This window comes from Salvelinus alpinus, chromosome 22 (assembly GCF_045679555.1).
Source record: "Salvelinus alpinus chromosome 22, SLU_Salpinus.1, whole genome shotgun sequence".
Lineage (NCBI taxonomy): Eukaryota > Metazoa > Chordata > Actinopteri > Salmoniformes > Salmonidae > Salvelinus > Salvelinus alpinus.
Genome location: NC_092107.1, coordinates 38,084,853 through 38,109,560, shown reverse-complemented (window position 1 = coordinate 38,109,560; position 24,708 = coordinate 38,084,853). Strand labels below are relative to the sequence as shown.

Genomic DNA, 24,708 nt, shown 5'->3' with positions numbered 1-24,708 from the left:
CTGTTCTGATGTCCAGAAGCTCTTTTTGTTCATAAGAGATGGTAGCAGCAACATTATTACAAAATAAGTTACAAACAATGCGACTAAACAAACAAAATAGCTCGATTGGTTAACCCTACCTAGATGTACATATTACCCAAATTTACCTCAACTAACCTGTACCCGCGCACATTGACTCTGTACCAGTTCCCCCTGTATATAGCCTCGTTAATGTTTTTTTATTGTTTCCTTATATGAACTGTAACTCAGTAAAATCTTTGAAATTGTTGCATTTTGCATCTATATTTTTGTTCAGTGTAGTTAACATCTAACTCTGACAAACAAAATTTGCAAAACAACCCTGCTTACATCATGTCAGTGTAATTTTAGTCATCTTAGTTTAAGTCTTGTAATAAAACGTACGATCCAATGTTCATTTGTCTTTAATCCATGGTTATCTTGATCATGATTCCTAATCTCTCATTTTCCACCGATTACAATGCACCAGTGTTATCACTCCAATAACATTACACAATGGGGGTTATCACAGGTACAGCCTGGTTGAATAACCAAAGTATATTATAAGATATGATATAAGTGAAGTGTTTGTAAGTGATTGTACACACGCCAATAAAGTGTGGGTGAATGATTTCGATTGGTCATTGGGGATCATGCGAGGTTGATGATTATACAGTAAAAAGTTTGGACACACCTACAGTTGCTTGCAAAAGTATTCACCCCCTTGGCATTTTTCCTATTTTGTTGCCTTACAACCTGGAATTAAAATAGATTTTTGGGGGTTTGTATCATTTGATTTACACATCATGCCTACCACTTTGAAGATGCAAAATATATTTTATTGTGAAACAAACAGGAAATAAGACAAAAAAAAACAGAAAACTTGAGGGTGCATAACTATTCTGGGCTTTGACTAGGCCATTCCAAGACATTTAAATGTTTCCGCTTTCCCCTTAATAAACTACTCGAGTGTTGCTTTAGAAGTATGTTTAGGGTCATTGTCCTGCTGGAAGGTGAACCTTCGTCCCAGTCTCAAATCTCTGGAAGACTGAAACAGGTTTCCCCTCAACAATTTCCCTGTATTTAGCACCATCCATCATTCCTTAAATTCTGACCAGTTTCCCAGTATCTGCCAGTGAAAAACATCCCCACAGCATGGTGCTCTCGGGGTGATGAGAGGTGTTGGGTTTGCACCAGACATAGCGTTTTCTTTGATGGCCAAAAAGCTAAATTTTAGTCTCATCTGACCAGAGTACCTTCTTCCATATGTTTGGGGAGTCTCTTCCACATGCCTTTTGGCGAACACCAAATGTGTTTGCTTATTCTTTTCATTAACTTCTCTGGGATATGTGGGACGGTAGCGTCCCACTTGGCCAAAAGCCAGAAAAAATGTAGCGCGCCAAATTCAAATATATTACCATAAAAATCAATCTTTCATGAAATCACACATGAAAGACACCAAATTAAAGCTACACATGTTGTGAATCCAGCCAACATGTCGGATTTCAAAAAGGATTTACGGCGAAAGCACACCAAACGATTATGTTAGCTCAGTACATAGCCACAGAAAAACACAGCCATTTTCCCAGCCAAAGATAGTAGTCACAAAAAGCAGAAATAGAGATAAAATTAATCACTAACCTTTGATGATCTTCATCAGATGACACTCATAGGACATCATGTTACACAATACAATGTGCATATTTATATCCACAAATCTCGGTTTACATTGGCGCCATGTTCAGAAATGCCTCCAAAATATCCGGAGAAATTGCAGAGAGCCACGTCAAATAACAGAAATACTCATCATAAACTTTGATGAAAGATACATGTTTTACATAGAATTAAAGATACACTTGTTCTTAACTTCTCTGCGCTGCGAATCCCGTTAGCGGGATCACTTTCCTAAACAACCGCTAGAATTGCAGGGCGCCAAATGCAAAAATATTACTAAAAATATTTATAATCATGCAATCACAAGTGAATTATACCAAAACACAGTTTAGCTTGTTGTTAATCCACCTATCGTGTCAGATTTTGGAAATATACTTTACAGCGAAAGAAATCCAAACTTTTGTGAGTGTAGCAAGCAATGCTACAACAGCTAGCCCCAAATTAGCATGGTCATGAAAGTCAGAAAAGCAATAAAATGAATCGCTTACCTTAGATAATCTTCGGATGTTTGCACTCACGAGACTCCCAGTTACACAATAAATGTTATTTTTGTTCGATAAATATGACTTTTATAACAAAAAAACGCCATTTGGGTTGCGCGTTATGTTGAGAAAACTACAGCCTCGTTCCGGTCCTGAAAGGAAGAAGAAGATTCCCAAACGTATCAGATGAAAAAATATTACTAAAAATATTTATAATCATGCAATCACAAGTGAAATATACCAAAACACAGCTTAGCTTGTTGTTAATCCACCTATCGTGTCAGATTTTGAAAATATACTTTACAGCGAAAGATATCCATAATATATATTGAGATACAGAGTAGGTGAACGGATGATCTCCGCTTGTGTGGTTCCCACCGTGAAGCATGGAGGAGGAGGTGTGATGTTGTGGGGGTGCTTTGCTGGTGACACTGTCAGTGATTTATTTAGAATTCAAGGCACATTTAACCAGCATGGCTACAACAGCATTCTGCAGTGATATGCCATCCCATCTGGTTTGTGCTTAGTGGGATTATCATTTGTTTTTCAACAGGACAATGACCCAACACACCTCCAGGCTGTGTAAGGGCTATCTGACCAAAAAAGGAGAGTGATGTAGTGCTGCATCAGATGACCTGGGCTCCACAATTCCCCGACTTCAAACCAATTCAGATGGTTTGGGATGAGTTGGACCGCAGAGTAAAGGAAAAGCAGCCAACAAGTGCTCAGCATATCTCGGAACTCCTTCAAGACTGTTGGGAAAGCATTCCAGGTGAAGCTGGTTGAGAGAATGCCAAGAGTGTGCAAGCTGTCATCAAGGCAAAGGGTGGCTACTTTGAAGAATCTAAAATCTAAAATATATTTTGATCTGTTTAACACTTTTTTGGTTACTACATGATTCCATATGTGTCATTTCATAGTTTTGATGTCTTCACTATTATTCTACAATGTAGAAAATAGTAAAAATAAAGAAAAACCCTTGAATGAGTATGTTTTTCTAAAACTTTTACTGGTACTGAAAAAGCTGAGTCACAGTTCGTATTAACCAAAGGAGGAGTGTTTCAAGGTAAATCACACACATGCATGCACACACATCCATAAACACAGCAATATAAGGAAGATATAGGAGGATTAAAGAAAACGAGTAACACATTGTCTCGGTTGATCTTTGTTGGTTGTGATGGTTATCACATTTTATAGTTGCTGAGTGGGTACAGTGAAGTTGTAAAACACACACACACACACACACTCTTTCTTGCTATCGCTTACACACGGATATAAATACATACAGAGTATTGAATTTCAACATGTTCACACACCAACACCAAGACCTTATTGCAGAGTGATATGATATAACGTGGATGAGACAGACGACGGTGCAAAGGAGTAGTAAGGCAAGAAGCAGTGCGAGGTGAGACAACTTCTAACTCACTGGGGAACATAGTCTCAGATAAGGTATTCAGAAATATACTATTTTATCGTGTGTTTAGAACTACATTTTATTTGAGTACGACACAAACAGTTGCCAGCTTAAACTACTGTGCGACCTAGCTTCAACTGTTACTGGCCTACCGCTTCTGTGATCATTAAAGCAGACCTCAGGTAGGATACAGAAGTTGTTCAAAGCCTAATAATTCTACGTCATCGCAGAAGAGATACTCTGTGTGTCGTTTATTGAGTAAAGAGGAAAAGACAGGCTAGAGGGAAGCCTGTAGACAACGTATAGAGAAAGAATAACTATTAGGTTAAAGATAAATTACCATTACCATCATGGATAGCGAAATGAGGTTATTACAGGGAGTGTTCTACATGCATTAGTATGAACTCCTCGATTCTCTATCATCAAGCGGCAAGAGAAGAAACGTCTACCTGTTGCACATTTGTCAGCTAGAAAAACCTATGTTGTGAAGTACAAATGTGTTCATTTGTAACTAAATAAGTTCACAGTGTTAATCATGCTCTATTTCATGAAACTTCTACAATAGAGTTTGTCCTTGTCATGCAGCCCTAGCCATTTCAGGGCTGGATTCAATCTTTATTGCGGAAGACCTACATTAAAATTTGAATGTATTTTCCCGATTGAGCCGACACAGTGTTTACGGTGAAAGCAGTCTCCACGAACACTCAAACATTGTTTTTACTTCTGTAATATAGATTAAATCTAAACCTTAGATCATGTTAGTTATAGAGGTGAGAATTTGACCCTGTTTGTTAATGATAGTGCCTTGGCAGCAGCTAATGGGGATCCATAATAAATACAAAATACAAATAGGATCAAGTCAAATCCTTAAAATCAAATGTTATTTGTCACATGCTTCATAAAGGAAAGGTGTGGACTAACAGTGAAATGATTACTTTACGGGCCCTTCCCAACAAAGCAGAGAGAAAGAAAATAGAGAAATAATAGAATAGTAAAACACGTAATAAAAGATACACAATGAGTAACGATAACTTGGCTATATACTAGGTGTACCAGTACTGAGTCTATGTGCAGGTTTATGAGGTAATTGAGGTAGTTATGTACATAAAACTGGGAATAAAGTGGCAGAGAGTTAACAGTAGCAGCAGCATATGTGATGAGTTGAAAAGGTGAAGGAAAAAAAGGGTCAATGCAGATAACTATTTAACTAACTATTCAGCAGTCTTATGGCTTGCGGGTAGACCCTGTTCAGGGTCCTGTTGGTTCTAAACTTCGGTAACGCTTGCCGTGCAGTTGCAGAGAGAACAGTCTATGACTTGGGTGTCTGGAGTCTTTGCCTTCCTCTGACACCGCCTGGTATAGAGGTCCTGGATGGCAGGGAGCTCCGCCTCATTGATGTGCCTTACGGTCGAAGGCCAAGCAGTTGCCATACCAAGTGAGGATGCAGCTAGTCAAGATGCTTTCAATGGTGCAGCTTTGATCTTTCCAGCCTCCTGAGGGTGAAGATACATTGTGGTGCCCTCTTCACGACTGTGTTGGTGTGGTTGGACCATGACAGATCCTTAGTGATGCGGACACAGAGGAACTTGAAGCTCTCGACCCGCTCAACTACAGCCCTGTCGATGCCCTGTCTATAGCCCTGTAGTCCACCATCAGCTCCTTTGTCATCTGTGGGTCTGTTGGCGCAGTATGCACATTGGAATGGGTCCAGGGTGTCTAGGATGATGGTGTTGATGTGAGCAATGACGAGCCTTTCAAAGTCTTTCATGGCTACATATGTGAGTGTGACGGGCGACAGTCATTGAGACAGGTTACTTTGGCACTCTTGGGCACAGGAACTATGGTGGTCTGATTGAAACATGGGTATTTCATACTGGGTCAGGGAGAGGTTGAAAATGTCAGTCAAGACACTTGCCAGCTGGTCAGTGCATGCGCTGAGTACGTGTCCTTGTAATTCATCTGGCGCAGCGGCTTTGTGAATGTTAACCTGTTTAATGGTCTTACTCACATTTTCTACGGAGAGCGTCATCTCACAGTCGTCCAGAGCAGTTGGTGCTCTCATGCATGGTTCAGTGTTGCTTGCCTCGAAGCGAGCATAGAAGGCATTTAGCTTATCTGGTAGGCCCGCGTCACTCTCGGCTGGTTTTCCCTTTGTAATCCATGATAGTTTGCAAAATGTCAGAGCCAGTGTAGCAGGATTCGAGTCCTTTTTCGAGTCCTTTTTTGAAGCTATGCCTGTTTGATCGTTCGTCGGTGGGCTTAGAGAGATTTCTTATATGCGTCCGGGTTAGTGTCCCACTCCTTGAAAGTGGCAGCTCTAGCCTGTAGCTTAATGCGGATGTTGCCTGTCATCCATGGCTTCTGGCTGGGATATGTACGTACGGTCACTGTGGGGATGATGTTGTCGATGTACTTTTTAATGAAGCCGATGACTGATGTGGTAAACACCTCAATGCCATTGGATGAGTCCCAGAATAGAAACAGTCCTGTAGCTTAGCATCCGCTTCATCGGTCCCCTTCGATATTGAGCGCGTCACTGGTACTTCCTGTTAGAGTTTGTTCTTGTAAGCAGTTATCTGAGTTATGGTCAGATAAGCCAAATACATGGCGTGGGATAAATCTTATCTTATTATTTAGTTATTTTTTGTCCCTTTTTCTCACCAAATTCATGATATCCAATTGCGATCCAATTACGATCTTGTCTCACCGCTTCATTTTCCCAACGGGCGATGCGAACGTCGAGTCATGCGTCCTCCGAAACATGACCCGCCTAACCACTTTTCTTAACACCTGCCCGCTTAACCTAGCTGCACCAATGTGTCGGAGGAAACATCTTTCAACTGATGACCAAGGTCAGCCTGCATGCGGCCAGTACGCCACAAAGAGTCGCTAGAGCGCGATGAGCCAAATAATGCACCCCCTGGTCATACCCTCCCCTAACCCGGACGACACTGGGCTAATTGTGCGTCGCCCTATGGGACTCCCAGTCACGGCCGGTTGTGTCACAGCCTGGAATCGAATCCGGTTCTGTAGTGACGCCTCAAGCACTGCGATGCAGTGCCTTAGACCGCTGCGCCACTCAGGAGTCCCTGAGATAATACTTTTATATGTGTGAAGTAAAGATGATCTAGTGTTTTTCATGTGTTATACTGGTAGAAATGAAGTAGACAGATTTCAGTTTCCCAGCATTAATATCACTGGCCAGTAGGAACATCTCTGGACGAACATTTTTCCTGTTGGTTGAGTGAGGTCTTAGTGTCAGCTTCGATTTGTGGTCGTAAATAGAAAGCCACAAATAATATAGATGAAAACTCTCTTGGTAAATAGTATGGTCTGCAGCTTATCATGGGGTATTCTAACTCGCCACCCTCCTTGAGCATACCTGAAGCTGGCACAAGAAGATGTCGGAAGGGTCCTGTTGTTTATAGAGCTGAGACTTTGACCCTGTCTGTTAAATGATAGTATAGATGGTGTCTGAAGGGTCCTGTTGTTTATAGAGCTGAGACTTTGACCCTGTCTGTTAAATGATAGTATAGATGGTGTCTGAAGGGTCCTGTTGTTTATAGAGCTGAGACTTTGACCCTGTCTGTTAAATGATAGTATAGATGGTGTCTGAAGGGTCCTGTTGTTTATAGAGCTGAGACTTTGACCCTGTCTGTTAATAATAGTATAGAAGGTGTCTGTAGGGTCCTTGTGGAGCTCAAGTAGAACTGCTATTTCGACATCAACAAGAGGTCAAAGGTCCTTATCATATGTCTGACAATGCAAATGATATTGGATCATGTTTATAGTTCATATGGAGCAGTTGGTGACAGTGTGTTTGAGTCTGACAGACCATGTCCACTGTGTGTGTTTGAGACTGACAGACCATGTCCACTGTGTGTGTTTGAGACTGACAGACCATGTCCACTGTGTGTGTTTGAGACTGACAGACCATGTCCACTGTGTGTGTTTGAGTGTGACAGACCATGTCCACTGTGTGTGTTTGAGTCTGACAGACCATGTCCACTGTGTGTTTGAGTCTGACAGACCATGTCCACTGTGTGTGTTTGAGTCTGACAGACCATGTCCACTGTGTGTGTTTGAGACTGACAGACCATGTCCACTGTGTGTGTTTGAGACTGACAGACCATGTCCACTGTGTGTGTTTGAGTCTGACAGACCATGTGCGCTGCTGTGTGTGTTTGAGTCTGACAGACCATGTCCACTGTGTGTGTTTGAGTCTGACAGACCATGTCCACTGTGTGTGTTTGAGTCTGACAGCCCATGTCCGCTGTGTGTGTTTGAGTCTGACAGACCATGTGCGCTGCTGTGTGTGTTTGAGTCTGACAGACCATGTCCGCTGTGTGTGTTTGAGTCTGACAGACCATGTCCGCTGTGTGTGTTTGAGTCTGACAGACCATGTGCGCTGCTGTGTGTGTTTGAGTCTGACAGACCATGTCCACTGTGTGTGTTTGAGTCTGACAGACCATGTCCACTGTGTGTGTTTGAGTCTGACAGCCCATGTCCGCTGTGTGTGTTTGAGTCTGACAGACCATGTCCGCTGTGTGTGCTGCTGTGTCACGTAATATATGACTGTGTTTTTTAGTGGTGATTTGTGGTGTGTTAATTGATTGCGGGCGAATGGTGACACAAAAACGTTTCCCGGCGGTCTGTATGCTTGCCCTCGCATGCTCTTCACACCACATTAAACAAGCTGGCCATGCGCCTCATACACACACACACACACACACACACACACACACACACATAAACAGGCGCACACACACACACGCAAACACACACACACACACAAACACACACACACATACAGAAACACACACACATACTCACCTTGCCTGTGCCTCCACCAGTACTGGGACTGGAGCCTAATGGGTAGGGAGATGTGATGGGTCTGCTTATAATGGCTGTTGCTGCTCTGGCAAGCACTAGGAACACTGAACCATTCAGTATTGAGCACTCGCTCTATATCTCTCTAACACACACACACACACACACACACACACACACACACACACACACACACACACACACACACACACACACACACACACACACACACACACACACACACACACACACACACACACACACACACACACACACACACACACACACACACTCCACCTTGCCTTCTTCCTATCCCACTGCCTCACTTTCTCTCTCCAGTCCATTTGTCATGTCTGGTGTTAGTGAGAAACACGCTGATTGAGCCGGGGACGATACAGAGTGAAATGTGGTTGTCCCCAACGAAGGAGGCAGACATGTGTCCTCAGGTCATTTTCCTTGACAGCAGTAGTTTCCTGTGGTGTCCTCAGATCATTTTCCTTGACAACAGTAGTGTCCTCTAGTGTCCTCAGGTCCTTTTCCTTGACAGCAGTAGTGTCCTCTAGTGTCTTCAGGTCCTTTTCCTTGACAGCAGTAGTGTCCTCTACTGTCTTCAGGTCCTTTTCCTAGACAACAGTAGTGTCCTCTAGTGTCCTCAGGTCCTTTTCCTTGACAACAGTAGTGTCCTCTACTGTCTTCAGGTCCTTTTCCTTGACAACAGTAGTGTCCTCTACTGTCTTCAGGTCCTTTTCCTTGACAGCAGTAGTGTCCTCTAGTGTCCTCAGGTCCTTTTCCTTGACAACAGTAGTGTCCTCTACTGTCTTCAGGTCCTTTTCCTTGACAGCAGTAGTGTCCTCTACTGTCTTCAGGTCCTTTTCCTTGACAACAGTAGTGTCCTCTGCTGTCTTCAGGTCCTTTTCCTTGACAACAGTAGTGTCCTCTACTGTCTTCAGGTCCTTTTCCTTGACAACAGTAGTGTCCTCTACTGTCTTCAGGTCCTTTTCCTTGACAGCAGTAGTGTCCTCTAGTGTCCTCAGGTCCTTTTCCTTGACAACAGTAGTGTCCTCTACTGTCTTCAGGTCCTTTTCCTTGACAGCAGTAGTGTCCTCTACTGTCTTCTTGTCCTTTTCCTTGACAACAGTAGTGTCCTCTGCTGTCTTCAGGTCCTTTTCCTTGACAACAGTAGTGTCCTCTACTGTCTTCAGGTCCTTTTCCTTGACAGCAGTAGTGTCCTCTAGTGTCTTCAGGTCCTTTTCCTTGACAGCAGTAGTGTCCTCTACTGTCTTCAGGTCCTTTTCCTTGACAGCAGTTGTGTCCTCTAGTGTCTTCAGGTCCTTTTCCTTGACAGCAGTAGTGTCCTCTACTGTCTTCAGGTCCTTTTCCTAGACAACAGTAGTGTTCTCTAGTGTCCTCAGGTCCATTTCCTTGACAGCAGTAGTGTCCTCTACTGTCTTCAGGTTCTTTTCCTTGACAACAGTAGTGTCCTCTAGTGTCTTCAGGTCCTTTTCCTTGACAGCAGTAGTGTCCTCTACTGTCTTCAGGTCCTTTTCCTAGACAGCAGTAGTGTCCTCTAGTGTCCTCAGGTCCATTTCCTTGGCAGCAGTAGCTATTGTCCATAACATAGCTAATAAATAATATCTAATAATAAATGTCATTTAGCAGATTATTTTATCCCAACGTGGCTTACAGTCATGCGTGCATACATTTTTTATGTATAGGTGGTCCCGGGATTTGAACATTGGCATTGCAAGAGCCATGTTCTAGTCTACCAACTGAAGTACAGATTATCTGCAATATGGCCTTGTTGACAACATGATGACCTGATGTTGTGTTCATCAGAGGGGATGACTGGTGACACACAGAATGCATCTTTTGTTTGGCGGATGTATATTTATTTACTGTGTCTTTTGCTGTGTGTCTGTGTTAGATGTGGAATCGGAAGTTTTCAGGGTTGGAGGTGACTCTGACAGTCATATTCCTGCTGGTGACAACAGTGGCTGTTGCTTTAGTTGCTCTAATGGCTACTGGGGAACCTGCAGTCATCAAAGACGGTGAGAACACACACACACACACACACACACACAACAGAGAAAGGGGACAGGGCTGAGGACAGTAAGGGTTGTTTTAGGGGCATAATATGGATATTATGACAGCTGTCACTCCAAATCACAAACAACTTTCTAGAGGGGAGACAATGCCAACCACACAGACACATGCACACATGCACACCAACACTCTCTCTCTCTCTCTCCCTTTCTCTGTCTCTCCCTCTCTCTTCCTCTGTCTCTCTCTTCCGGTCACTGCTCATGGTTTTGTTTTGTATATTAGGGATGAGACAGAACCCTGCCCCAGTCTGCAGATACTCATCCTCTCTGCTTGGTCAATGTCCTGCCTCAGTCTGCTTCCACTCATCCTCTCTGCTTGGTCAATGTCCTGCCCCAGTCTGCTTCCACTCATCCTCTCTGCTTGGTCAATGTCCTGCCCCAGTCTGCTTCCACTCATCCTCTCTGCTTGGTCAATGTCCTGCCCCAGTCTGCTTCCACTCATCCTCTCTGCTTGGTCAATGTCCTGCCCCAGTCTGCTTCCACTCATCCTCTCTGCTTGGTCAATGTCCTGCCCCAGTCTGCTTCCACTCATCCTCTCTGCTTGGTCAATGTCCTGCTCCAGTCTGCTTCCACTCATCCTCTCTGCTTGGTCAATGTCATGCCTCAGTCTGATTCCACTCATCCTCTCTGCTTGGTCAATGTCCTGCCTCAGTCTGCTTCCACTCATCCTCTCTGCTTGGTCAATGTCATGCCCCAGTCTGCTTCTACACATCCTCTCTGCTTGGTCAATGTCATGCCTCAGTCTGCTTCCACTCATCCTCTCTGCTTGGTCAATGTCCTGCCCCAGTCTGATTCCACTCATCCTCTCTGCTTGGTCAATGTCCTGCCTCAGTCTGCTTCCACTCATCCTCTCTGCTTGGTCAATGTCCTGCCTCAGTCTGCTTCCACTCATCCTCTCTGCTTGGTCAATGTCCTGCCTCAGTCTGCTTCCACTCATCCTCTCTGCTTGGTCAATGTCCTGCCTCAGTCTGCTTCCACTCATCCTCTCTGCTTGGTCAATGTCCTGCCTCAGTCTGCTTCCACTCATCCTCTCTGCTTGGTCAATGTCCTGCCTCAGTCTGCTTCCACTCATCCTCTCTGCTTGGTCAATGTCCTGCCCCAGTCTGCTTCCACTCATCCTCTCTGCTTGGTCAATGTCCTGCCTCAGTCTGCTTCCACTCATCCTCTCTGCTTGGTCAATGTCATGCCCCAGTCTGCTTCCACTCATCCTCTCTGCTTGGTCAATGTCCTGCCCCAGTCTGCTTCCACTCATCCTCTCTGCTTGGTCAATGTCATGCCCCAGTCTGCTTCCACTCATCCTCTCTGCTTGGTCAATGTCATGCCCCAGTCTGCTTCCACTCATCCTCTCTGCTTGGTCAATGTCCTGCCCCAGTCTGCTTCCACTCATCCTCTCTGCTTGGTCAATGTCATGCCCCAGTCTGCTTCCACTCATCCTCTCTGCTTGGTCAATGTCATGCCCCAGTCTGCTTCCACTCATCCTCTCTGCTTGGTCAATGTCCTGCCTCAGTCTGCTTCCACTCATCCTCTCTGCTTGGTCAATGTCATGCCCCAGACAGTCGCTCAAAGGGCAGATACATTAGTAGCATCACTTGTATAATTATCCCTACTCCATTTAATTTACTCAATGTCAAGTGAACTCATGAATTCCAACCTAAACGGAAATTCACTGATGCTTATCAGTGATGATTTGTGATTGGTTGTTGTGTCAGTGTTTGGTCAGTAGAAACGTATTCCCTGTATGCTCTGACAGAGACCACAGACACCGTGGTTCCAGAATGTCCCGTTATTCCCCTGGGGGAGAGAGTCGACTGTTTCCCTGACGCCGGTGCATCTAAGGTATGTTTCCATGGAGACCTGGGTGACCTGGGTCCTCAACACGTCTCATCATTCCTAGAGGATTCACTTTCCCATCATTACTAAACAGGATGTAGATATCAGGAGTACCGAACCCTCCTCCTGGAGAGCTACCCTCCTGCAGGTTTTACATCAAACTCTTATCTAGCACATCTAGTTATACTAAGTAGCGGCCCTGCAGGACCTTGATTAGCTCAATTGGGCCTGTTACAACTTGGTTGGAGCAAAAACCTGCATTTCCAGTAGCTGTCAAGGAGGACCGTAACCATAGCATTATACATGATGATGATGATTCCCTTCCTACACTAGCTGGGGTGTCTGCAGAGAGGCTGTTGTTGGAGTCCATTGGACGAGAGAAACGCTCCATGGTGCTTCTTCTCCACCAATCACGGCTACTCTGTGGTGCGCGAGGAGAAACCCAACACCTACAGTGAGCTCTACCTCCTTCTTCCTCCCCCCCATCCACCCTCTTTCCGTATCGCTTATTTTCAATCTTTCTCTCGCTGCCCCTAAGGTATGATTTCATGTACATATAACATGTACAGCATATTGCTAAACATGATAGACATGATATCACTACCTCCTTCACAGTCAGTCCTGACCCTCAGGAAACAGTCTTTGCTCAAATGATAAAATAATTCAAAACATATCATGGCCTATACTAGAAATAGCTATTGAATTTGCCGTCTTGGATTTCTGCTTTTAACTTTTTTTCTTTCAATACCTCTGTGCTTGTGATTGGAGGCTTGTCGGCCCTTCTGAAAAGGAAGGTTGCCCCCTCTCTGTTTGGTGAAGACATAGAGGAGCTGGCTTTCCATGTTGACATGCAGACAGTGAACCGACTGAGATTCAAGGTACACACACAAACACACACACACTGTCACTTGTAATCCACACCAAAACACACGTCCTCCTGACACCTGTCCAAAACACATGTCCTCCTGACCCCTGTCCTGTATTTTGTCTCAAAACACACGTCCTCCTGACCCCTGTCCCTGTGTTTTGTCTCAAAACACACGTCCTCCTGACCCCTGTCCCTGTGTTTTGTCTCAAAACACACGTCCTCCTGACCCCTGTCCCTGTGTTTTGTCTCAAAACACACGTCCTCCTGGCCCCTGTCCCTGTGTTTTGTCTCAAAACACACGTCCTCCTGAACCCTGTCCCTGTGTTTTGTCTCAAAACACACGTCCTCCTGACCCCTGTCCCTGTGTTTTGTCTCAAAACACGTCCTCCTGACCCCTGTCCCTGTGTTTTGTCTCAAAACACACGTCCTCTTGACCCCTGTCCCTGTGTTTTGTCTCAAAACACACATCCTCCTGACCCCTGTCCCTGTGTTTTGTCTCCAGATCTCAGATGCCCATAAGCAGCGATTTGAGGTTCCCCATGAGCACATCAAGCCCCCTGCCACCCATCCCTCAGGTCCTCTTAACTACGAGGTACAGCTCACACACAACCCCTTCGGCTTCCAAGTACGCAGGGCAGCCACCAAGAAAGTCCTGTGAGTTTCTTTCTAAATTTTGTCTTCTGTCAGTCTCAAAAAAATCCATCAGTCTTTCTGTTACACTCCAACCTTGGTACTAATGCTCTCAAGCCTGTACGATTGGTTACAGCGTCACACATTTGATCCTCATAGAGGTACTGTAGACCATGCAGTCACTTCATTAATATGTATTATTCTGTCAGAATGCCAAAGACACACACGCTCACACGTACACGCATGCACACACACGCATACACACACACGCACAACACGTTTATTTTCTGTGTTCCATGTCAGTCTCCCTTGGTGACCGTGTGGTTACATCTGTGTCACTCTAGAGCACGCTCAGTCGGTCTGTGTGACATCACAGTCATCATGCCAACTGATTACATCTCCAACCAGCCAAATGAACCTTTATGCAGTCTCACTGTAAAACCGTTGAACTTCCAACCAGCCAAATGAACCTTTATGCAGTCTCACTGTAAAAACGTTGAACTTCCAACCAGCCAAATGAACCTTTATGCAGTCTCACTGTAAAAACGTTGAACTTCCAACCAGCCAAATGAACCTTTATGCAGTCTCACTGTAAAAACGTTGACCTTCCAACCAGCCAAATGAACCTTTATGCAGTCTCACTGTAAAACCATTGAACTTCCAACCAGCCAAATTAACCTTTATGCAGTCTCACTGTAAAAACGTTGAACTTCCAACCAGTCAAATGAACCTTTATGCAGTCTCACTGTAAAAACGTTGAACTTCCAACCAGCCAAATGAACCTTTATGCAGTCTCACTGTAAAACAATTGAACTTCCAACCAGCCAAATGAACCTTTATGCAGTCTCACTGTAAAACCATTGAACTTCCAACCAGCCAAATTAACCTTTATGCAGTCTCACTGTAAAAACATTGAACTTCCAACCAGCCAAATGAACCTTTATGCAGTCTCACTGTAAAACCATTGAACTTCCAACCAGCCAAATGAACCTTTATGCAGTCTCACTGTAAAACCATTGAACTTCCAACCAGCCAAATGAACCTTTATGCAGTCTCACTGTAAAAACGTTGAACTTCCAACCAGCCAAATGAAACTTTATGCAGTCTCACTGTAAAACCGTTGACCTTCCAACCAGCCAAATGAACCTTTATGCAGTCTCACTGTAAAACCATTGAACTTCCAACCAGCCAAATGAACCTTTATGCAGTCTCACTGTAAAAACGTTGAACTTCCAACCAGCCAAATGAACCTTTATGCAGTCTCACTGTAAAAAAATTGACCTTCCAACCAGCCAAATGAACCTTTATGCAGTCTCACTGTAAAAACATTGAACTTCCAACCAGCCAAATGAACCTTTATGCAGTCTCACTGTAAAACCATTGAACTTCCAACCAGCCAAATGAACCTTTATGCAGTCTCACTGTAAAACCATTGAACTTCCAACCAGCCAAATGAACCTTTATGCAGTCTCACTGTAAAAACGTTGAACTTCCAACCAGCCAAATGAAACTTTATGCAGTCTCACTGTAAAACCGTTGACCTTCCAACCAGCCAAATGAACCTTTATGCAGTCTCACTGTAAAACCATTGAACTTCCAACCAGCCAAATGAACCTTTATGCAGTCTCACTGTAAAAACGTTGAACTTCCAACCAGCCAAATGAACCTTTATGCAGTCTCACTGTAAAAAAATTGACCTTCCAACCAGCCAAATGAACCTTTATGCAGTCTCACTGTAAAAACGTTGAACTTCCAACCAGCCAAATGAACCTTTATGCAGTCTCACTGTAAAAACGTTGACCTTCCAACCAGCCAAATGAACCTTTATGCAGTCTCACTGTAAAACCGTTGAACTTCCAACCAGCCAAATGAACCTTTATGCAGTCTCACTGTAAAACCATTAAAACCACGATTATGACGGTCGTTAAAACCATGATTATGACCCCTGTTATTTATTTACCTAGGCATGCCAGTTAAGAACAAATTCTTATTTACAATGAGAACCTTGGAATAGTGGGTTAACTGCCGTGTTCAGGGACAGATTTTTACCTTGTCACCTCTGGGATTTGATCTAGAAACTTTTTGGTTCCTGGCCCAACACTCTAACCACTAGGCTACCTGCCCCTGTTAAAACCATGATTATGACCCGTTTAAATCATGATTATGACCCGTTAACTTTTACTTGGTACTCATCCCGGATCCGGGAGCACCCCCCACAGTAAAAAAGCTGACTAGCATAGCCTAGCATAGCGTCACAAGTAAATACAAGCATCTAAATATCATTAAATCACAAGTCCAAGACACCAGATGAAAGATACAGATCTTGTGAATCCAGCCATCATTTCTGATTTTTAAAATGTTTTACAGGGAAGACACAATATGTAAATCTATTAGCTAACCACGATAGCAAAAGACACCACTTTTTTTCTCCACCATTTTTTTCCTGCATCAGTAGCTATCACTAATTCGACTAAATAAAGATATATATAGCCACTAACCAAGAAACAACTTCATAAGATGACAGTCTGATAACATATTTATGGTATAGCATATGTTTTTTTTGAAAAATGTGCATATTTCAGGTATAAATCACAGTTCTACATTGCAGCTGCAATCTGAAATAGCGTTGGAAGCAGCCGGAATAATTACAGAGACCGACGTCAATTACCAAAATACTCATCCTAAAACATTTCTGAAAAATACACAGCATACAGCAATCGAAAGACACAGATCTTGTGAATCCAGACAATATTTCAGATTTTCTAAGTGTTTTACAGCGAAAACACAATATATCGTTATATTAGCATACCACATGAGCTAACATCACCCCAGCATTGAATCAATGCAAAAGGGGCGATAACGTTATCGCCACCAAAATATATTAATTTTTTCACTAACCTTCTCAGAATTCTTCAGATGACAGTCCTGTAACATCATATTACACAATGCATATAGAGTTTGTTCGAAAATGTGCATATTTAGCATCACAAATCGTGGTTATGCAATGTAATCTGTCAAAACATGGCATGCATTCTGGCCGGCGCCATCTTGGAAAGGCACCTATGTTTACGATTATTTATCGATTAGATTGACAAAAAAAATACAGGTTGGACAGCTAATGAAAGATGCATTGGTTATTAATGCAACCGCTGATTTAGATTTTTAAAATTAACGTTACAAGACATACATTGTGAGTTACAGCCAGACTAGTGCCGCAAAAAATGGCCGACAACTGCGTTTACATTTTTCCACATAAATACGGAATAAAATCATAAATAACTCTTACTTTTGGACGAGCTTCCATCAGTATCTTGGGCAATGTGTCCTTTGTCCAAAATAATCGTTGCTTTGTTGTAAAACGACCTCTTCAACTTCGGAACTAGCAGCTAACGATAGCTACACGGCACACACATGTCCAAATCCTCAAACGCAATACTAAGGAAATTCCGAAAATTAGCAATATACTCGCATAAACTGATATAAATCGGTTTCAAATAACTTCGTTATGATGTTTCTAACACCTATTTCGAATTAAATCACAGACGGATATATCTTAGCCCGATAACAAGAGCTATTCAACATGCAATTCTGATGTCCCCTCTTGCGCCTTGGCGAGCGTCGAAAAGAAGGGACATCTGACTCCATTGCCTTTTATAAACTCTGAGAAACACGTAGAGACACCATTCCACTTCTCATTGGTTACTGACATCCAGGGGAAGGCGGGTGCAGTTCATTTCGATCCATAGGGCATACACAGAGTTTTAAACTGATCCGAGATCAGAGCCTAGTTTTCAGACCTTCGCAGTTCCTGTCATGATTTTTGCTGTAGAAAGAGTTCTGGTTCCCCCACAGACATAATTCAAATGGTTTTAGAAACTAGAGATTGTTTTCTATCCAATAGTAATAATCATATGCATATTGTACGAGCAAGAATTGAGTACGAGGCAGTTTAATTTGGAAATGTAAAAAAATAAATAATGCTAACAGCTCCCCCTATTGACAAAAGGTTAAAACCATGATTATGACCCGTTAAAACCATGATTATGACCTGTTAAAACCATGATTATGACTCCTGTTAAAACCATGATTATGACCCGTTAAAACCATGATTATGACTCCTGTTAAAATCATGATTATGACCCGTTAAAACCATGATTATGACCCGTTAAAACCATGATTATGACTCCTGTTAAAACCATGATTATGACTCCTGTTAAAACCATGATTATGACTCCTGTTAAAACCATGATAATGACTCCTGTTAAAACCATGATAATGACTCCTGTTAAAACCATGATTATGACTCCTGTTAAAACCATGATTATGACTCTTGTTAAAACCATGATAATGACTCCTGTTAAAACTATGATTATGACTCCTGTTAAAACCATGATAATGACTCCTGTTAAAACCATGATTATGACTCCTGTTAAAACCATGATTATGACTCTTGTTAAAACCATGATAATGACTCCTGTTAAAACTATGATTATGACTCCTGTTAAAACCATGATAATGACTAACTACATAACAACATAATGGGAAAACGTGTTATTTGAATGGTAAAAATCCCTTTCACATCTCTCTCCATTGCTCATATTACTTGCTGCCATTTAAATCAAATTTGATTGGTCACATACACATATTTAGCAGATGTTATTGGTCACATACACATATTTAGCAGATGTGATTGGTCACATACAAATATTTAGCAGATGTGATTGATCACATACACATATTTAGCAGATGTGATTGGTCACATACACATATTTAGCAGATGTGATTGGTCACATACACATATTTAGCAGATGTGATTGGTCACATACACATATTTAGCAGATGTTATTGGTCACATACACATATTTAGCAGATGTGATTGGTCACATACACATATTTAGCAGATGTGATTGGTCACATACACATATTTAGCAGATGTGATTGGTCACATACACATATTTAGCAGATGTGATTGGTCACATACACATATTTAGCAGATGTGATTGGTCACATACACATATTTAGCAGATGTGATTGGTCACATACACATATTTAGCAGATGTTATTGGTCACATACACATATTTAGCAGATGTGATTGGTCACATACACATATTTAGCAGATGTGATTGGTCACATACACATATTTAGCAGATGTGATTGGTCACATACACATATTTAGCAGATGTGATTGGTCACATACACATATTTAGCAGATGTGATTGGTCACATACACATATTTAGCAGATGTGATTGGTCACATACACATATTTAGCAGATGTGATTGGTCACATACACATATTTAGCAGATGTTACTGGTCACATACACATATTTAGCAGATGTTATTGGTCACATACACATATTTAGCAGATGTTATTGCGGGTGTAGCTGAGAACCAGCTCAATGGCGATAACATTTGCTACCAAGCCATCAATGTGCATAATATCTAAAAATGAGAGTTGGGGGGTAGGAAAACAAATGAAACGACGATGCTGTTTTGTCTGAATGACTCAAATATGCCCATAGTTTGAGAAGTGAGAACGCACACTGACGCGAGCTGATCTGCAGCTTCCTTGGTCCACATGCAGGACAATTCTCAGATAGTTAAACCTATTGTCAACCTTTATTTAGGCTTTTTAAAACAGTTCCTTCTCTCCCCATTACGACAATCATCTAATCCGACTATCAACTTCAATTTACGAATACGATTGCGGCTGGTCAGATCATCACAGCAGTGAAATAGTTAACATTACACTGCAAGTCAGATGGCTCGTTGACAAAAATGTTCAAAATGATAACCAGCTAACGGTTGCTAGCTACGTTGGTTATTAGCTCCTATCTGATGTCTTAGCACCATGTTTATCTCATCAACCAGGTAGCATAGCAGCTAATATAGCTAGTTAGCTAACGCCACAGATTAAAGGGTTAAACCACTACTGTTATTGCTGCTGGTAAATAGGACTGAGTGACATGTAAATTAATTCACTTTTCACTCCATGTATAAGCCCTACAAATGTGCAATAAACTAATTGCATTAAATGCTGCTAAAAATAGGACTTAATGAGAAGTTCATTTATTAATTTCCTGCGTCTGCTTTTGGTCTATCTGTCAACTACAGAGGCACACATACACCATGTACAGTACAGTACAGGATGGCACCACTTGTTAATGACTGCCCGATTATACCCCTTCCTCAGTGATTTAGCATATCTTTTTTTACATAACCACAGTGACAGTGTGTTTAAAGGGTATGACCTTTTGTTTTCCTTTGCCCAATGTGCTTATCAGATGAGTGGCATTTGGCTCACAGAGATAGAAAGAGATATTGCTTTATACTGCTTGTTATATTGCACATTACTGGGTAATATTTATTAGATAACTGGGAAATATTTCCTACATAACTGGGTAATATTTACTACATAACTGGGTAATATTTAATACATAACTGGGTAACATTTACAAAAATAGTGGGTAATATTTATTACATAACTGGGTAATATTTCCTACATAACTGGGTAAAATTCATTATATAACTGGGTTATATTTACTACATAACTGGGTAATATTTAATACATAACTGGGTAACATTTACAAAAATACTGGGTAATATTTAATACATAACTGGGTAATATTTACTACATAACTGGGTAATATTTACTACATAACTGGGTAATATTTACTACATTACTGGGTAATGTTTACTACATTACTGGGTAATATTTATTAGATAACTGGGTAATATTTACTACATAACTGGGTAATATTTAATACATAACTGGGTAATATTTACTACATAACTGGGTAATATTTACTACATTACTGGGTAAAATGTACTACATTACTGGATAATATTTACTACATTACTGGGTAATGTTTACTACATAACTGGGTAATATTTATTACATAACTGGGTAATATTTACTACATTACTGGGTAATGTTTACTATATAACTGGGTAATATGTATTAGATAACTGGGTAATATTTACTACATTACTGGTTAATATTTACTACATTACTGGGTAAAATGTACTACATTACTGGATAATATTTACTACATTACTGGGTAATGTTTACTACATAACTGGGTAATATTTACTACATTACTGGGTAATATTTACTACATAACTGGGTAATATTTACTACAATACTGGGTAATATTTACTACATAATTGGGTAATATTTGTTAGATAATTTGGTAATATTTACTACATAACTGGGTAATATTTATTAGAGAACTGGGTACTATTTACTACATTACCGGGTAATATTTACTACATAACTGAGTAATATTTATTAGATAACTGGATAATATCTACTACATAACTGGGAATATTTACTGTAAAATACCGGGTAATATTTACTACATAACTGAGTAATATTTATTAGATAACTGGATAATATTTACTACATAACTGGGAATATTTACTGTAAAATACTGGGTAATATTTACTGCATAACTGTTGATATGAGTCTTATCAATATATGTGCTCTAATAAAACAGTTTAGATGCAGCTCTTCAGATGAAATGAGCAGGTGCATATTAAGAAAGAGAGCGGGGGGGTGGTGAAGGTGGAGAGAAAACCATTAACTGTGTAGAGATAATTGCTATGATATTATCAGCTTGCTCTCTGACTGTTTGACGGTTGTGTTATTCGCCACGGCGATAAAGGGTTTAATAACTAACAAGATTCACTTTTAATTTAACCCCTTTAGTAATTCCAATCAAAACCATTTAACTGTGCACTTTTCAACCGTTAGATTCAGCGGGTGCAGTGTTTAGGTGAGCTGTGGTAGGGTTGTGTTCCTGTTCCAGTCATCCATTAGTCCAATTACCAGGAGTCTCTCTGGGTGGACTTCCCTGATGGAGTGTGAGTGTAGAGGTCATTACACCACACTGTGATTGATTCCTCATCCTACGGTACTTAGTAGGATGAGACCCCTATCTCTGTCAGGGGACTTCCTGTACATTGATTTAGTTTAGACTGCAGATCGCCTAATGGTCTTCCTTTCTTTGTGTCTCGCCAGAGTCAGGATGTTGGCGGATGTTTTTCTCACTGTAATAAAAACATAAAGGTTGTTAAAAGGAAGCGTACTTGCCCTGCACAATGCTTACTGTGCACATACACACCACTCAATACACGATACATACACACCACTCAATACACGATACATACACACCACTCAATACACGATACTGCCCTTGATCTGTCTTTCTCTCTCTCTCTCTCTCCAGCTTTCTTTCTCCCTTCTGTTATTGAGCAAAGAGGCAGAAGGGCAGGACATGTATGTTATTAGTAATGTCAGTGGGGTTAAAGCTACACAGGTCTCATTATGGTGTGCTCTAATGGTCTGTTTGCAGCTAGCTACCTTCTCCCAGAGGTGTTTTCCTCCATAACAATACTGTACTATACAATTCAATACATACCCTGTGTGTTCTAATACAACCACTCGCTCATAATCTCAACCCCCCCCCCCCGCACACACACACAGGTTTGACACCACAATGGGTCCGCTGGTGTTTGCTGATCAGTACCTGCAGCTGTCTGCCAGACTGCCATCCCATAATATATACGGTCTGGGAGAACACGTCCATCAGAACTATCGTCATGACACCAACTGGAGAACGTGGCCAATCTTCACACGGGATTCATTCCCTAATGGAGTGAGTACTGATATACACACATATACTGTAACACACACCACACACACACACACACACACACACACACACACACACACACACACACACACACACACACACACACACACACACACACACACACACACACACACACACACACACACACACACACACGTCTTACATCGATCATTCTCCAACATCACACAAACAGCATGTATTCTATAAGGAGCACAGCTCAGGGTCTGTCAGCTGCTGTGAACACGGTGTGTGTGTACATTCCTTCCCAAAGGGCGGGTAATTGAATGTCTTGTAAGCTGATTAGTTTGTACCGCCACCCCCTCACCTTCGATCCATCTCTCTCTCTCTCTCTCATCCCTTTCTTTCCTTCATCCCCCAGGGGACACATAACCTCTATGGTCATTATCCCTATTTCCTTTGTCTGGAGGACGAGAGTGGCAAGTCCTTCGGAGTCTTCCTGATGAACAGCAACGCTATGGGTAAATAAAACAGAAACACATGAAGAGTGTTGTTCCCAACTGGTCCAGATGTGTCTATGTAACCAATCCAGAGATCAGAATATATCTCAACACTGTGTGCTTGTGTTTTATTGACTCTCACCTGGTCCAGATGTGTCTATGTAACCAATCCAGAGATCAGAATATATCTCAACACTGTGTGCTTGTGTTTTATTGACTCTCACCTGGTCCAGATGTGTCTATGTAACCAATCCAGAGATCAGAATATATCTCAACACTGTGTGCTTGTGTTTTATTGACTCTCACCTGGTCCAGATGTGTCTATGTAACCAATCCAGAGATCAGAATATATCTCAACACTGTGTGCTTGTGTTTTATTGACTCTCACCTGGTCCAGATGTGTCTATGTAACCAATCCAGAGATCAGAATATATCTCAACACTGTGTGCTTGTGTTTTATTGACTCTCACCTGGTCCAGATGTGTCTATGTAACCAATCCAGAGATCAGAATATATCTCAACACTGTGTGCTTGTGTTTTATTGACTCTCACCTGGTCCAGATGTGTCTATGTAACCAATCCAGAGATCAGAATATATCTCAACACTGTGTGCTTGTGTTTTATTGACCTTAACCAGAGGTGACGCTGCAGCCGGCTCCAGCGGTAACCTACAGAACCATTGGAGGAGTTCTGGACTTCTACATCCTGCTAGGAGACACACCTGAACAGGTGGTCCATGAGTTCCTGGAGGTGAGACAGAGGGTTCCGCTGACTTTCACTACGAAGCTGATCATTTGGAAGTGATAGGCACGAATGCGCTGTGATACAGCGGTACATTTGGAAGTGATAGGCACGAATGCGCTGTGATACAGTGGTACATTTGGAAGTGATAGGCACGAATGTGCTGTGATACAGCGGTACATTTGGAAGTGATAGGCACGAATGCGCTGTAATACAGCGGTACATTTGGAATCAGTATATGTGTATGATACATCTTTCCTTTGTGTGTGTGTGTCTCTGTGTGTGTGTGTCTCTCTGTGTGTGTGTGTGTGTGTGTGTCCAGCTGATCGGCAAGCCAATGATTCCCCCATACTGGTCTCTAGGCTTCCAGTTGTCTCGTTGGGACTACGGCAGTCTAGATGAAGTCAAGAAAACAGTGGAGAGGAACCGAGCTGTCGACCTGCCATATGTAAGAGCCTTAATGTAGAACTATTGGGTTCTATAGGGACCTAGGTCACAAACTAGAATGCCGTTTAGGAACAAAGGCATTATCTTAGAGCTCGAAACCAGTGCATATGGGAAACTAGAGAACAATGGAAAACCATGAGGTACCAGCGAATCAGAAAGTGAAAATCTACCTACAGTATATGTTCAGCAATAACAGAACGGGAGCAACGGATTAGTAAATAACTCCCACCTACCACAAGTAAGGGAAACACTGCTTGGAAGCTAGGAATCATCAGCAATCAGTTCCACACTGAAAGCTATAAGCAAAGGACTGTAATCCACCAACCACCAGATAGGATTCAGCTGTAGACGAGAGATATGAAGTTCTCTATCAGAGCTGGACAGGCAGCAGGGACCTGACCTTTTGCTCTCTGGGAGAATCCTGTTCCATGTCAAATTGTCAGAGTGTGACGGTCTGTAGGAGTATCCTGCAGTCGGGAGACATGTTTACCCGATGAAAACTCATCAGCTCCTAGCGAGGATTTATCTAACCTCCAAGACAATCAAGAGGTCAAACTTTGACACAAACGATC

At 42.1% G+C, this 24,708-nt stretch overlaps 2 protein-coding genes across 2 annotated transcripts in view; one reads left to right on the top strand and one right to left on the bottom strand.

The window, feature by feature from the left end:
* The window catches only part of si (sucrase-isomaltase), a 168,120-nt gene that overhangs the window by 20,224 nt on the left and 123,188 nt on the right, over positions 1 to 24,708 (top strand). The window contains exons 2-10 of the mRNA XM_071360047.1: positions 10,328 to 10,451; positions 12,256 to 12,341; positions 12,669 to 12,789; positions 13,104 to 13,213; positions 13,706 to 13,857; positions 22,322 to 22,493; positions 22,870 to 22,969; positions 23,586 to 23,698; positions 24,012 to 24,137. Coding sequence (XP_071216148.1) covers positions 10,328 to 10,451; positions 12,256 to 12,341; positions 12,669 to 12,789; positions 13,104 to 13,213; positions 13,706 to 13,857; positions 22,322 to 22,493; positions 22,870 to 22,969; positions 23,586 to 23,698; positions 24,012 to 24,137 — 1,104 coding nt within the window. The remainder of the gene's footprint in view (positions 1 to 10,327; positions 10,452 to 12,255; positions 12,342 to 12,668; positions 12,790 to 13,103; positions 13,214 to 13,705; positions 13,858 to 22,321; positions 22,494 to 22,869; positions 22,970 to 23,585; positions 23,699 to 24,011; positions 24,138 to 24,708) is intronic.
* Positions 9,027 to 10,093, bottom strand: LOC139549664 (flagellar attachment zone protein 1-like). Its single transcript, XM_071360332.1, has 2 exons — positions 10,088 to 10,093; positions 9,027 to 9,782 (listed from the first exon to the last, which is right to left on the bottom strand). The coding sequence occupies exons 1-2, from the start codon at positions 10,091 to 10,093 to the stop codon at positions 9,027 to 9,029; spliced, it is 762 nt and encodes a 253-aa protein (XP_071216433.1).